The sequence below is a fragment of the Bos taurus genome, chromosome 2, assembly GCF_002263795.3.
Source record: "Bos taurus isolate L1 Dominette 01449 registration number 42190680 breed Hereford chromosome 2, ARS-UCD2.0, whole genome shotgun sequence".
Taxonomy (NCBI): domain Eukaryota; kingdom Metazoa; phylum Chordata; class Mammalia; order Artiodactyla; family Bovidae; genus Bos; species Bos taurus.
In genome coordinates this window covers 30,062,039-30,074,886 of record NC_037329.1, presented here as the reverse complement: position 1 = coordinate 30,074,886, position 12,848 = coordinate 30,062,039, and the positions used below count along the sequence as shown (strand labels likewise).

The 12,848-nt window shown below is 37.9% G+C and overlaps 1 protein-coding gene and 1 long non-coding RNA gene across 5 annotated transcripts in view; one reads left to right on the top strand and one right to left on the bottom strand.

Annotated features, from left to right (window-relative positions):
* Window positions 1-12,848, bottom strand: part of SCN9A (sodium voltage-gated channel alpha subunit 9) — a 165,040-nt gene that overhangs the window by 14,784 nt on the left and 137,408 nt on the right. For 3 of the 4 annotated variants that reach the window (XM_024975630.2, XM_005202453.5, XM_024975627.2), the window contains 5 exons: window positions 10,583-10,756; window positions 7,815-7,937; window positions 3,415-3,696; window positions 2,442-2,495; window positions 1,433-1,570 (listed from right to left, as the gene is read on the bottom strand). In XM_024975630.2, the coding sequence (XP_024831398.1) occupies window positions 1,433-1,570; window positions 2,442-2,495; window positions 3,415-3,696; window positions 7,815-7,937; window positions 10,583-10,756 (771 nt within the window). Of the gene's footprint in view, window positions 1-1,432; window positions 1,571-2,437; window positions 2,496-3,414; window positions 3,697-7,814; window positions 7,938-10,582; window positions 10,757-12,848 lie in introns of all 4 variants that reach the window. The other variant, NM_001110787.3, reaches the window with a different exon arrangement.
* The window catches only part of LOC112442560 (uncharacterized), a 123,572-nt gene that overhangs the window by 61,596 nt on the left and 49,128 nt on the right, over window positions 1-12,848 (top strand). The gene's annotated exons all lie outside the window — the stretch shown is intronic.

Here is a 12,848-nt window from a genome sequence, read left to right as displayed (position 1 = left end):
TTACAGAATGTGATGAAGATTACTGTGTAAAGTACTTTACACAGGATCAGACATGTCATCAAATCTTAATAAATGTGTATGTCCTGCTTGTATGTTCTTCCTTAATACTTCAATGACATCAGCTCCTATTGAAAAATATCTAATATGGCTTTTCAGATCTGTGCTCAAGCAAATCAAGACCTCTTGCTATTTCTTTTCTCAAAACTACATCCCAACTGAATGGACTGGTATTTTGCCTGGATTGCTGCCTCCTTTATCATCACTGTGCGTGTTCTCAGACATATCTCTGACCCGCTGTGGACTACTTATCCTTTTGCCTCCCCGTTGCTATGTGTTTCTTCATCCATCTTCCAAGGCCTGCTCAATTGTCACATACATCATAAAAATGTTTTAGCTGTATCTAGCTTTCTTCTAACTGCCTATTTACATTTCTTGTTAACTTCTTATTGCATTTATAACTATATCATGTTAAAGTATTTGGGGGGGTAGAAAGGGGCCTAAATAATATACAAAGTATATAAGATCAACTGCTGCTGCTGCTGCTGCTAAGTCACTTCAGTTGTGTCCGACTCTGTGTGACCCCATAGACAGCAGCCCACCAGGCCCCCGTCCCTGGGATTCCCAGGCAAGAACACTGGAGTGGGTTGCCATTTCCTTCTCCAATGCATGAAAGTGAAAAGTGAAGGTGAAGTCGCTCAGTCGGGTCCGACCCTCAGCGACCTCATGGACTGCAGCCTACCAGGCTCCTCTGTCCATGAGATTTTCCAGGCAGAAGTACTGGAGTAGGGTGCCATTGCCTTCTCTGATAAGATCAACTACTGACTATTAAAACCCTATCACTTACCAGGTGCATAATTTTGGTAAATTACACAAAATCTCTGTGCCTTTTCTCGTTTATAAGACAAAGTCTATAACAATAATCCCTCTTACGGCTCAGAACAGAATATAGGAACTATTTATGAAAAGCATTTTGAATAAATAATTAGTGCACTGAGTTTTCTTAATCAAGTCTCTACAGGGAACACTGGGGGGAAAAAACCTGAATAGTTGATGTATTGCTTAAAAATAATTAGGACTTTGTGGTCATTTAGTTACTAAGTTGTGTCTAGCTCTTGTGACCCCATGGAGTATAGCCTGTCAGGGTCCTCTGTCCATGGGATTCTCCAGGCAAGAATATTGGAGTCGGTTGCCATTTCCATCTCCAGGGGATCTTCTTGACTTAGGAATTGAACCCAGGTCTCATGTATCGCAGGGTGATTATTTTCTGTGCAGAGATGAATGAGATTAAACATATCCATCACTGGATACTAAAAACTACTTGGAAAATTAATGAAATTCTAATGAAGTAATTGACATTAAATTTCACATTATATTTTTTGGAAAAATAATGTTCATGTCTTTCAGGGCAATGACAAAAACTTGAAATACTTATCTTCTTTTTCTGTTGGTTGAAATTATCTATGATGACACCAATGAACAAGTTCAAAGTGAAGAATGACCCAAAGATGATGAAGATGACAAAATAAATATACATGTAGAGGCTGTATTCATAAATGGGCTGCTTGTCTACCTACGGAATTAACAAAAGTTAACGTATGTTGACAATAAATTCATCATTTTCTTTCTCACATGCTCTGACAAGGAAATTCAAATAGTGCAATCCTAGGTAAATGTGGTTTTACAGAAGCCATAGTGTTGTCAAAGTTCAACATAATCATTCTTAAACATTTACTCAATACTAAATATAATTTTCAAATAACTACAAAGGGCTTATCCACTTTCTTGGATTATAGGACAATGTAGTAAGTAAATTACAATCCATGTTATTTATTTCCAGAAAAAACAGTAAAAGAGATGACATCATATTTATATAAATTTTTCCTTTTTAAATTTGATTATAGAAATATCTTCACTAATATTATCACTTTTGTGATAATATAATCTAGTCAGTAGTTTTCAAAATTCCTTAGTGTGAGACTTATTTCACATTAACTCTTCCAAGGCACTTTAAAATATAAAAGCAGTAAGACTGATAAATAAAACATGTTATTTCATTTTTATTTTGATAAATATTTACTGAACACATTACTGCCAGGATGAACTAAGTTCTCTATTTACATTTTCTAGCTGGATCCAGAGAATAGCCCCATGAGGTAGTGGTGAATTATTTTCTTTTTATCGATCAATAAACAGGCTCAGAGAGATAAAGTGGCTCGCTGCAAGTCAGATGCAAGCTTGTCTGATACAGTAGAGTCACAGAATTTAAGTCAAGCTCTGTTTCCAAATGCCACACAGGTAACCGAGGCAACTACCAGGTGGATTTTCTTCAGTGAGCATGCCCGTAGCAAGAGCTTCTTGGAGCTGCTGTTTGGAAACAGCCTAACTCAACAAAGAAGCTTTTCAAAACTGCAGAGTTCGGTGTTATGTTTACCAATACTTACGTTAACAGAATCAACTGCTGCATACATAATATCCATCCATCCCTTAAATGTTGCCTGTAAATATAACATTGATAGACTCTGAATGTAAAGCTCATAGTCTAAAATAGCCATAAATGAGTAAGTGTATTTAATATTACAACTTTTAAGTAATATTAAGTGAGTGAACTATACAGTCATCCCTTGGTACATGCAGGGGGGACTGGTTCCAGGGCAGTCCCTGAAAATACCAAAATCTGCCCATGCTCAAGCCCTTGCATCATGCAGATGCAAAGCCATGGATAAAGAGAGCCCATTATATTTCAAGATATCAACTTAACATAAAGATGCTGTGTCAAGAAGAAAAAGAGGGGGGGCACATTGCCAAGTCACGTTCTAAATCTCAGTCCTAGTGGAGGAGGAAACGGCAACCCACTCCAGTGTTCTTGCCTGGAGAATCCCAGGGATGGGGGAGCCTAGTAGGCTGCTGTCTATGGGGTTGCACAGAGTTGGACATGACTGAAGCAACTTAGCAGCAGCAGTGAATTTCCAGGTTGTTAGAACTGCTTGTGAGTTTTGTACCTGAACTTTTATTTTTCCAGAGGGGGTAGAGAGTTTTACAACTAAGGAAAGAAGCAATTTTTCTCCATATCTTAAGGACTTTCTGTACCAGTGGCAAGTCCTTCTGATTTCCTTGTAGTGTGAAAGCAGTAGTCCAAAAAATGACTATTCATTTTTGGAGCAATTCAGAAGGCACAATGGCAGGGGGTCAGGTGACTCTGAAAAGGTGATTATGGATTAATCACCTGTACAGCAGTGCAATAGAGCCCATGCTTCTTAACTCATGTTTATAGGCACATGTTCTACGAAAGACCACTTCTGTTTTTTGTCACACAGTACTTTATCTTTAATTTTTAGTTAATAGCTACATGATAACGACAGCTCCTCCATCCAACGTGCACTAAAATATCAAGCATTCATAAAACGAGTCACTTACCACTTGAAGTAGAGACAGGTAACCAAGTCCAACATTATCAAAGTTCACTTTTAGGTTTTTCCATCGCACATTTTGACTGACATTCATAAGCGCAAGACAGGCAGAACGGTTTTCCACTTCACTTGTAGGAAAACGTAATCCATTTGTGGTGTTAATACACTCATAAAACTTGCCAGCAAACAAATTTACTCCCATGATGCTAAATATCAGCCAGAATATGAGACACACAAGTAGCACATTCATGATAGAAGGAATTGCACCGATGAGTGCATTCACAACCACCTAGCATTCAAAAGAAAGAAAAGAAGGGTTAGGACCAGTAAGAATGTTAAGTAGGCAACATTAATGAAACATTATGCAGAATTTAAAAAGTTAGAAGAGCTACCCTTACATGTTTAAGACATAAGACTTACTGAATGCCTACTATACGCTCAGCAGTGTGCTAAGCAGGACAAAATGAGACAGGAGCCCCGTGCTCAATGAGTTTACAAAAATACATGAGGATCACACAGTGAAACTATTAGCAACAATACGAAACAATTTACTAAGATTAAATGACAGTTCAAATAAATTAAATAAATAAAAGAATAAACCAAAAACCTGATGTATGTAAGGTGAAGTCATAAAATCTGCATGCTCTAGAAAAGAAAGAAATTTATAAATATAAATGATTAAATAAACAAAATGTACATTTAAAGGTTCATAGTCCTAGAATTACCAGTGCTAAAATTCTTCCATGTAAACCATTACTATGTATAAACTGGAATTAAGACTAGGAATCTTTTTGTGGTTTGAACTCCTTAGATTTAATTGGTTCTGCTAGTTATGTGATGGGGCTTCCCAGGTGGTACTAGTGGTAAAGAACCTGTCTGCCAATGCAGGAGACATAAGAAACTCAGGTTCGATCCCTGAGTTGGGAAGATCCCCTGGAGGAGGGCATGGCACCCCACTCCTGTATTCTTGCCTGGAGAATTCCATGGATAGAGGAACCTGGTGGGCTACAGTCCATAGGGTCGCAGAGAGTTGGACACGACTGAAATGACTTAGCATGCATGGACACTAGTTATGTGATGCATAAATATCTTTAAGACTTTAGGATCCCTGTTTCCTCTTCTGCAGAATGAGAGCAATCTTTTCAAATTTATTATTCTAACTTTGAAAAGAACTTTACACATAAGCCTTGGCTAAATAGATAGAGCTAGTCTCAGCTAACACAAAAATGCAATACAGTTTATCTTTCATGCTCCCTTTATTTCTGCTTTTCAGCCATTTCTACTACTACCTTTCACCAATGCCTCTTCCTACTGCATGGCAACTACTGTAACATTTATCACTCTCCAGATTTTCTTAATTACCTCATCTTTCCAAACTTACTATCTTCTTAAACTTTACCCTGAATTTGGGGATAAATGCATTAAAGACTAACTTGATAAGTAAAAAGCATATGTTCCCTCTTTTTTTATAATATGTTGAGCAGGCTCTCAAGACATTTCCAAAAGGGAAGACATTAAGGATCCCTGATTACTTTTGAGATTGTCTAGAGCAGGAGTTGGCAAATATTGTCTTCAATGTTTTTAGGCTTTGCAGGTTATATGATCTCTGTTGTCACTATTCCATTCTGCCATTGTAGCAACAGACCATACATAAACCAATGGGTGTGGCTATGATCCAGTGGGGCTTCCCAGGTGGCTCAGTGGTAACGAATCTGCCTGCCAATGCAGGAGTCACAGTGTTGATCCCTGGGTTCAGAAGATCCCTTGGGGAAGGAAATGGCAACCCACTCCAATATTGTTGCCTGGAAAAACCCCATAGACAGAGGAGCCTGGTGGGCTACAGTCCATGGGGTCATACAAAGAGTCAGACACAACTTAGTGACTGAAGAACGCAATGTGATCCAAAGAAACTTCCTTTATAAAACAGGCATCCAGCTTGTGGGCTTTGGTTGTTGACTCTTGACCCAGAACTACAGTTACTACCCTGCGATTTCTGGACCTGTAGAGGTTCCATGGGGGCATGAGATTATATGAAAATATTATGGGCATGCTTTGTTTATGGAGATGATTTATACTTTCACAAGAGTTTTATAGTGTACATCACCCTCAAAAGGGTTAGGAAGAACAGGATTAGAGAGTTCAAAGTGGTCAGCTATGATTCAAACCTGCATTTTCACCCTCATTTCCTTTATCCTCCCACTATGCTTATCACCTAGGCGTGCTGATCCTTCTAGTCGCTGCTCAAACACACCTTGCCTATGCAACTCTGTCCTTCTCTACCGAGTTGCACCTCTGCCTGAAATGCCCACCTGCCTGTGAGCTAGGGTCCATTCTTTCAGTCATGGCTCCAAGGTCACCTCCTTATGAAGCCCCTCCAAGGTCCCCCCAGGCAGCCACTTTCATCTTCACTCCCGTAGCACTGGGTGCCTACTGTTTACAGCAGAAGCCACAGAATAACTAATATTCCCTTGTCTAGCTCTCCATGGACACTGTCCTGACTCACTCCTGGAGGGCTGGGGTCTATTTACCATTGTACTTCTTTTATAGAACAAAATTTGACTCATAGTTGGTGTTGAAAATGTTTGCTGAAAGAATGCGCGTTACGATGGGTCTCTGAGGGAGATGGATATATGTTGTTCTGATGAGAAGCCATTTGGAGAAGTCAGTAAGTTCAAGAACCTCAAGTCTTTTCAAAGGAAGCTAACTATAAAATGTCTCCAATCATATTCTTAAAAATGACCCTGCATTGTGAAGAAAAGTCCCTTTTTTTGCCTGGCTAATAAACATAACTAAATAGATACATTTGTCACTCCAAATGCATTAAAACATTCTCCTTCATCCTATTCAGCTGTATTACAGATAAAGAACAAAGAACAGGGTAAAATAATGGAGTGACTTAATCACTGAGGGAAGTAGTCTTGTTGGTCAAAGTATATTCCTTGATCATGAAAATGTCATAAGTGCTCCGCTTGAGTCCAAGGATCAGTGAGAAGTTCTGATGGCAACATTCTATATACTAATGTTCAAAGAGCAAAATTAATGTCAATTCCAATATTACCTTTGTGTATAAAATGAAACGTAATTTTTCAGTTCTTACATGACAAACAGGAATTGACTTTTACTTATGAAATTTTTTTTGTATAATCATGATCTCTCATATACATTGGAACAATATGCAGTGGATACACTAACTGGTTGAGGTAATAGTCTTAATTAGGTTAGTAAGAATAACAATGAAGATCTGCTGGACTAAAAGACGTCTACCATTCCCCAGACGCTTCAGATTTCTGAGCCCCACTCCAGAGTTTATCATTCAGCAGATCTAGGGTGCAATCAGGAATTTGCATTTCTACTAAGTTTTCAAATGATGCTGACTACATTTAGAGAAGCAGCAAGCTAGATTAATCTGCATGTTAAATTGTTCAGAGACTACAGAGAGGCAGTCAGATAAATATGTATGATGCAATATAATAAGGATTTTATGTGTTTGAACACATAGGAAGGATGCCCAGTTATACCTGGACAGATAAGGTACATTTAAATTTAGGTCTAAAGGATAAGTAGGAATTTGCTATATTGATGAGTTAGAGTTGAGACAGGGGAGGGAGAAGCATTCCCAGCCAAGAGAATGGAGGCATGAGAAAGCAGGAACCTATCTGGAAAAGAAGAAATTTGAGGGGAGTAGCAACAAATGAGGACATGGACTCATTAGAGAAAATAAAGTCACTGTCCTCTTATCCTCTATGTATTTTATGAAGAAGTTGCTGGTTTAATATAGCCCTAAAGCTAGGTTTCTGGTAGTCATTATTTATCTCACCTGGTTTGTTTCTGAAAAATGAATCAGTTGTCAGGCACTATACAGACTAGTGCAAATTAACTCAGAGCTTCCATTTTCTCAAATATAATTTGGAGATATTTCCATTTTTATTGAACCATATATTTCAAGAATGAAATTTAAAGTGATGCCTGATGCTATTTCTCTGTCTTTTCTTATGCTTCCTACCCAGAGTGACTCCTTAAAAAAATATTATTTAAGCACTTGATACAGGCAAGTTCTTCATGACTTGTATTTGAGAGATGCTGTCAGGACTAATAGTGTCCCCTTCATTTGCATTTCCTACCATAGGAAAGATTTTCATTTAGGAAGGGAAAAGTAACTTATTTGAATCACTGCCTAACAATATAATATGAAGGAGGCATTACTATATTTCACGTACTTTTTGTTAAACAATATGCACTGAAATGTGTGTATATGCACATGTATACACACTTATTTACATAAACAGATCATACATATGTATATATATGCACGTGTATAAACAGTCCATAATTCCTAATTACCCATTTTTCATATTTCATACTCTATTAAGAAATATGAATATATTAGAAAGTTTAGTATTTTCTTACCCTCATTCCTTCAAATCTAGATAAAGCTCGCAGAGGTCTTAAAGCTCTAAGTGTCCGAAGGGATTTAATGGGACCAAGATCTGAGTAGCCAAGAGTGTTTGCAACTAATGTAACCAAAGAAACCTACAAAAAAGAAAATTTTCATTAATCAAAAATTTCATCTAATCATTTCAATTAAATAATAAAGCATGATGAGAACAAGTCAATTTTAAAGATCACTAAGAGCAACCAACAAAGGTCCATCTAGTCAAGGCTATGGTTTTTCCAGTGGTCATGTATGGATGTGAGAGCTGGACTCTAAAGAAAGCTGAGTGCCAAAGAATTGATGCTTTTGAACTGTGGTGTTGAAGAAGACTCTTGGGAGTCCCTTGGACTGCAAGGAGATCCAAAGAGTCCATCCTAAAGGAGATCAGTCCTGAATGTTCATTGGAAGGACTGATGCTGAAGCTGAAACTCCCATACTTTGGCCACCTGATACGAAGCACTAACTCATCGGAAAAGACCCTGATGCTTGGAAAGATTGAGGGCAGGAGGAGAAGGGGACAACAGAGGATGAGATGGTTGGATGGCATCACCAACTCAATGGACATGAGTTTGAGTAAATTCCGGGAGTTGGTGATGGATAGGGAGGCCTGGCATGCTGCAGTCCATGGGGTCTCAAAGAATCAGACATGACTGAGCAATTGAACTGAACTGAAGAGCAACTCGACAAGAACAACATGATTTATATATAAAGTTATCTACTAATTGTCTAAAAATTGGTTAAAATAGATGCCTTTTTAAGGAAATAGATTTAAAGGAAAGTTAACCAGAAAAAAAGAAATAGTAGAAGGAAAGTAAGTTATTTCTTATATCTGAATAATAAAATCACATATGCTTTTCATACTTTTGTAGGTTTTTTACTTGCTTATTAATTCTGAACATTTAATTAAAGCAACTATCAAAATTTCAATTGGAATAAAGTCCAGGGTATTTTCTTGGGCTCTAAAATCACTGCAGACGATGACTGCAGCCATGAAATTAAAAGATGCTTGCTCCTTGGAAGAAAAGCTATGACCAACCTAGACAGCATATTAAAAAGCAGAGACATCACTTTGCAGACAAAGGTCTGTATAGTCAAAGCTATGGTTTTTCCAGTAGTTTTGTACGGTTGTAAGAGTTGGACCATAAAGAGGACTGAGTGCAGAAGAACTAATGCTTTCAAATTGTGGTGCTTAAGAATACTCTTGAGAGTCACTTGGACAGCAAGGAGATGAAACTAGTCAATCCTAAAGAAAATCAACCCTGAATATTCATTGAAAGTGCTGTTGCTGAAACTGAAGCTCCAATACTTTGGTCACCTGATGTGAAGAGCCAACTAACTGGAAAAGACCCTAATGCTGGGAAAGACTGACGGCAAAAGCAGAAGGGGGTGACAGAGGATGAGATGCTTAGATAGCATCACCAACTCAAGGGACATGAGTTTGAGCAAACTCTGGGAAATAATGGAGGACAGAGGAGCTTGACATGCTACAGTCTATGGGGTCACAAAGAGACACGACTTAGTGACTGAACAACAATAATGAACTGTGTGATTCTAAAGCTAAGTCCAAAGAGTGTGGCATTCACTCAGCCAAATTTATGTCCTAGTATAGACCTTGTTCAGAGAAGGCAATGGCAACCCGCTCTAGTACTCTTGCCTGAAAAATCCCACGGATCGAGGAGCCTGGTAGGCTTCAGTCCATGGGGTCAATAAGAGTAGGACATGACTGAGCGACTTCACTTTCACTTTTCCCTTTCATGCATTGGAGAAGGAAATGGCAACCCACTCCAGTGTTCTTGCCTGGAGAATCCCAGGGATGGGGGAGCCTGGTGGACTGCCGTCTATGGGGTCGCACAGAGTCGGACATGACTGAAGAGACTTAGCAGTAGCAGTAGTAGTGCTAGATAGACAAATTTCTGTTTTTGAGATAATAAAAAAAAAAATCTCAACTCCTCCCCTAAATCCACATGCCTAGATGTGTATGAATATTGTGAATATTGGGTAAAGTTTTGCTCTGTTGCATTATTAAGACATTTTGTAAACATACACATATATATTATATATATGTGTATATAATTTATTTAGCTTTTTGCAAAATATTTTAAAAATTCAAATTGAAGCTATATAACTTTTCTGAATTCTGCATATTACATACTCCAAAATATTGAGAATCACACTTCATATTTTCAAAATACAAACAAATTCCATTATTAAATAGCCATATCCCTTTATTAACTAAAAATAAATTCAACTCTGCTTGTAAACTTTTTTTCTTAAACTGAGAGATGAAAAGAGTAAAGTTTGGGATAATATTTTAAGAAGTTTGTGAAGATTTTAAATATTTTATAATAATTTTTAGAAGACTCAATCATAATTACAGGTTAAGAGAAAAGATCTAAATTCTTTCTGTTCTTATTTTGGCTAGCCTTTCTTTAAAACTATTATATTGCAAAAGTATTCATCTTACCATTCATTTTTCTAGGCAGTAACTATGTAACATATATATTAAAAGGGTGAATGAAAAAAATCAAATATGAAATTATTAGTATAAGTATCAAAAATCAAATTTCTCATAGAGGAAGTCTGAGAGAACACAGGAGATTATAAGGTATAGCTATGCCTTGGGAAAAACTGTTTCTTGCATATCACGTATCTAAATATGATTAATACACAACATTAGTGAGATTTTTCAGAGCTCTTATTATTAAGAATAAACCCTCTTTAAAATTTACTCAAAAGTACCTACATCGACAATTAAGAAATCCAGCCAACACCAGGCATTGGTGAAATAGGTTTTGTAACCATATGCTACCCATTTTAGAAGCATTTCTAGAATGAAGATATACGTGAATATCTTGTCAGCATACTCCAGGATAATCTTAATGTTCTTTTTCTTTTCAATATATATATCTTCAAAAGCCTGTGAAAATAACATTTGAATTTAAATTCGGTACAACTTAAAGCTTATGATTCAAGACCAAAACAGGAACTGAAATTCTGATAAAGAGATCACTGACGTATTATGCTATTACGGGGCTGCTGGCTTTCTTCTGGTTTACAGTTACAGTGGAGCACATGTGCTTCGCAGGTGGCGCTAGTGGCAAAGGGAGAAAAAGAAAGAAAGTCTGTTGCTAAGTTTCCTACTATGCAATCCCAAGGTCTGCAGCCCTCTGTCCATAGGATTCTCCAGTCAAGAATACTGGAGTGGGTTGCCATTTTCTCCTCCAGATCTTCCAATCCAGGGAATCAAACCTGGGTTCCTGCATCTCCTGTATTGCAGGCGGATTTTTTTTTTTTTTTTTTACCACTAAGTCACCAATCTGCCTGCCAATGCAGGTAGACGTAAGAGACACCAGTTTGACCCCTGGGTTGGGAAGATCCTGCATCCTGCAGGATTGAGAGACCTATCCCATTCTCATCCACTCCAGTATTTTTGCCTGGAGAATCTCATGGACAGAGGAGCCTTGCCACAGGCCACAGGGTTGTTAAGAGTCAGTCATAACTGAAGTGACTTAGCACACAAGCACACACGCAGGTGTAACACTCAGTTCTCATCAATACAGGTGGCTGGTCACCAGAGGTCAAGAGAAATAGGGTGCAAAAAAATGCAATTACTATAGTCCTATAAAAGAACCATGATCTCTGACTCTTTCAGTGATTTCCACTATCTGACACCCCTAAACGCTCCTGCAAACTAGTAAGTCCTAATAATTTAAGACATGATTCCAGGGTCAGCCCCTCCTATAAATCTCTCTCACCCTGCACTCTTCTTCAAGCCAGCAGTAGGATTTAGAGCCTCTCCTTCAGCTCTTATGTGCTTATGAATTCTCAGTACCTAGCTCTATGTCAAGAACACAGCAGGAAAGGTTTGTAAAATCAAGTGCTGTAGCTTAACAGGGCTATAGAGCACAGAAGATGGTTTCTTTCTTTGAATTTTTCACCAACCCTTTATCATTCATTAAAAGCTTCAGCTCTACTAATATCTGTTATATTCATTCCATCAATGTGACACCTTTTGATCCTTCCCAAGAACTTTCAGTGAGTGGTAGATGATGATACTGTGGTTACAGCCACAAAGTCCTTGAGAAATAGTTTGAAAGGACTTAAGAACTGAGTTAACTGAAGCCACTGAAAATGACTGCTGACCTAGACAGGTCTAAAGGATTAGAATTTTCTCTTTCAAGTTTAAACAATATTCACCTTGTTAGAGAAAATTAAAGCAAAAGGACCTTTATCTTTAGTGGTTAACAGTGGTCTACTTGTCCACAGTTATGGACTTGTGCCATTCTTATTCTTCTTATTCCAAGTTTTTCTATTGATACTTTAAAAATAATCCTTAGCACTTTTTACAAAAGTTTATTGTCAATATTGAGGAAAACACAGACGTTGGGATATAGAGAATGGACAGACCTACTAAGATGTTGAGAGAAGGTTCCAGCAGTTGGCAGAGTTTCTGAATGACAGTGGAACTGAAATGCAAGAATTAAAGTCAAGCCCTCAGGACTTTCTTGCTTCCCTTCTCTAAGTCAAGAAAAAGCTCAGGGAGCCTCTAACTCTCCCAGATCCTTTTCAAATCTCATAGAAAGTGTTAGCACATGTATAAGAATGAGAGACCTATCCCATTCTCGTCCTAAAACTACAGTATTTTCTTTTATGCAAGATGCTTCCTAAATTGACACTGTCTATCTTTTTCACAGTATCTCTGGTCACCACCCACCTCTCTGGATTTGCTCTTCCTCCCACAACACTTTCTACAGTTTGACAACTTTCAATTTCCTAAATGTCTCATGCTATTTCATGCTTCATTCCCCTCAGGCCACCTTCCTGGCTGGAAAATTCCTATTCATCTTTCTGGATTTTGCAAAACATCATCTACCTTTCTGAATTCCCAAGCAGATGACTCTTCTTGCTCCAGAGCTTAAACGTGCATGTACTTCACTTACAAACATATCCCAGTTCTGTACCACTCGTGCTTCTTACTTCCCTAAAGCTCTCTGATCTCCTTGAGAAAA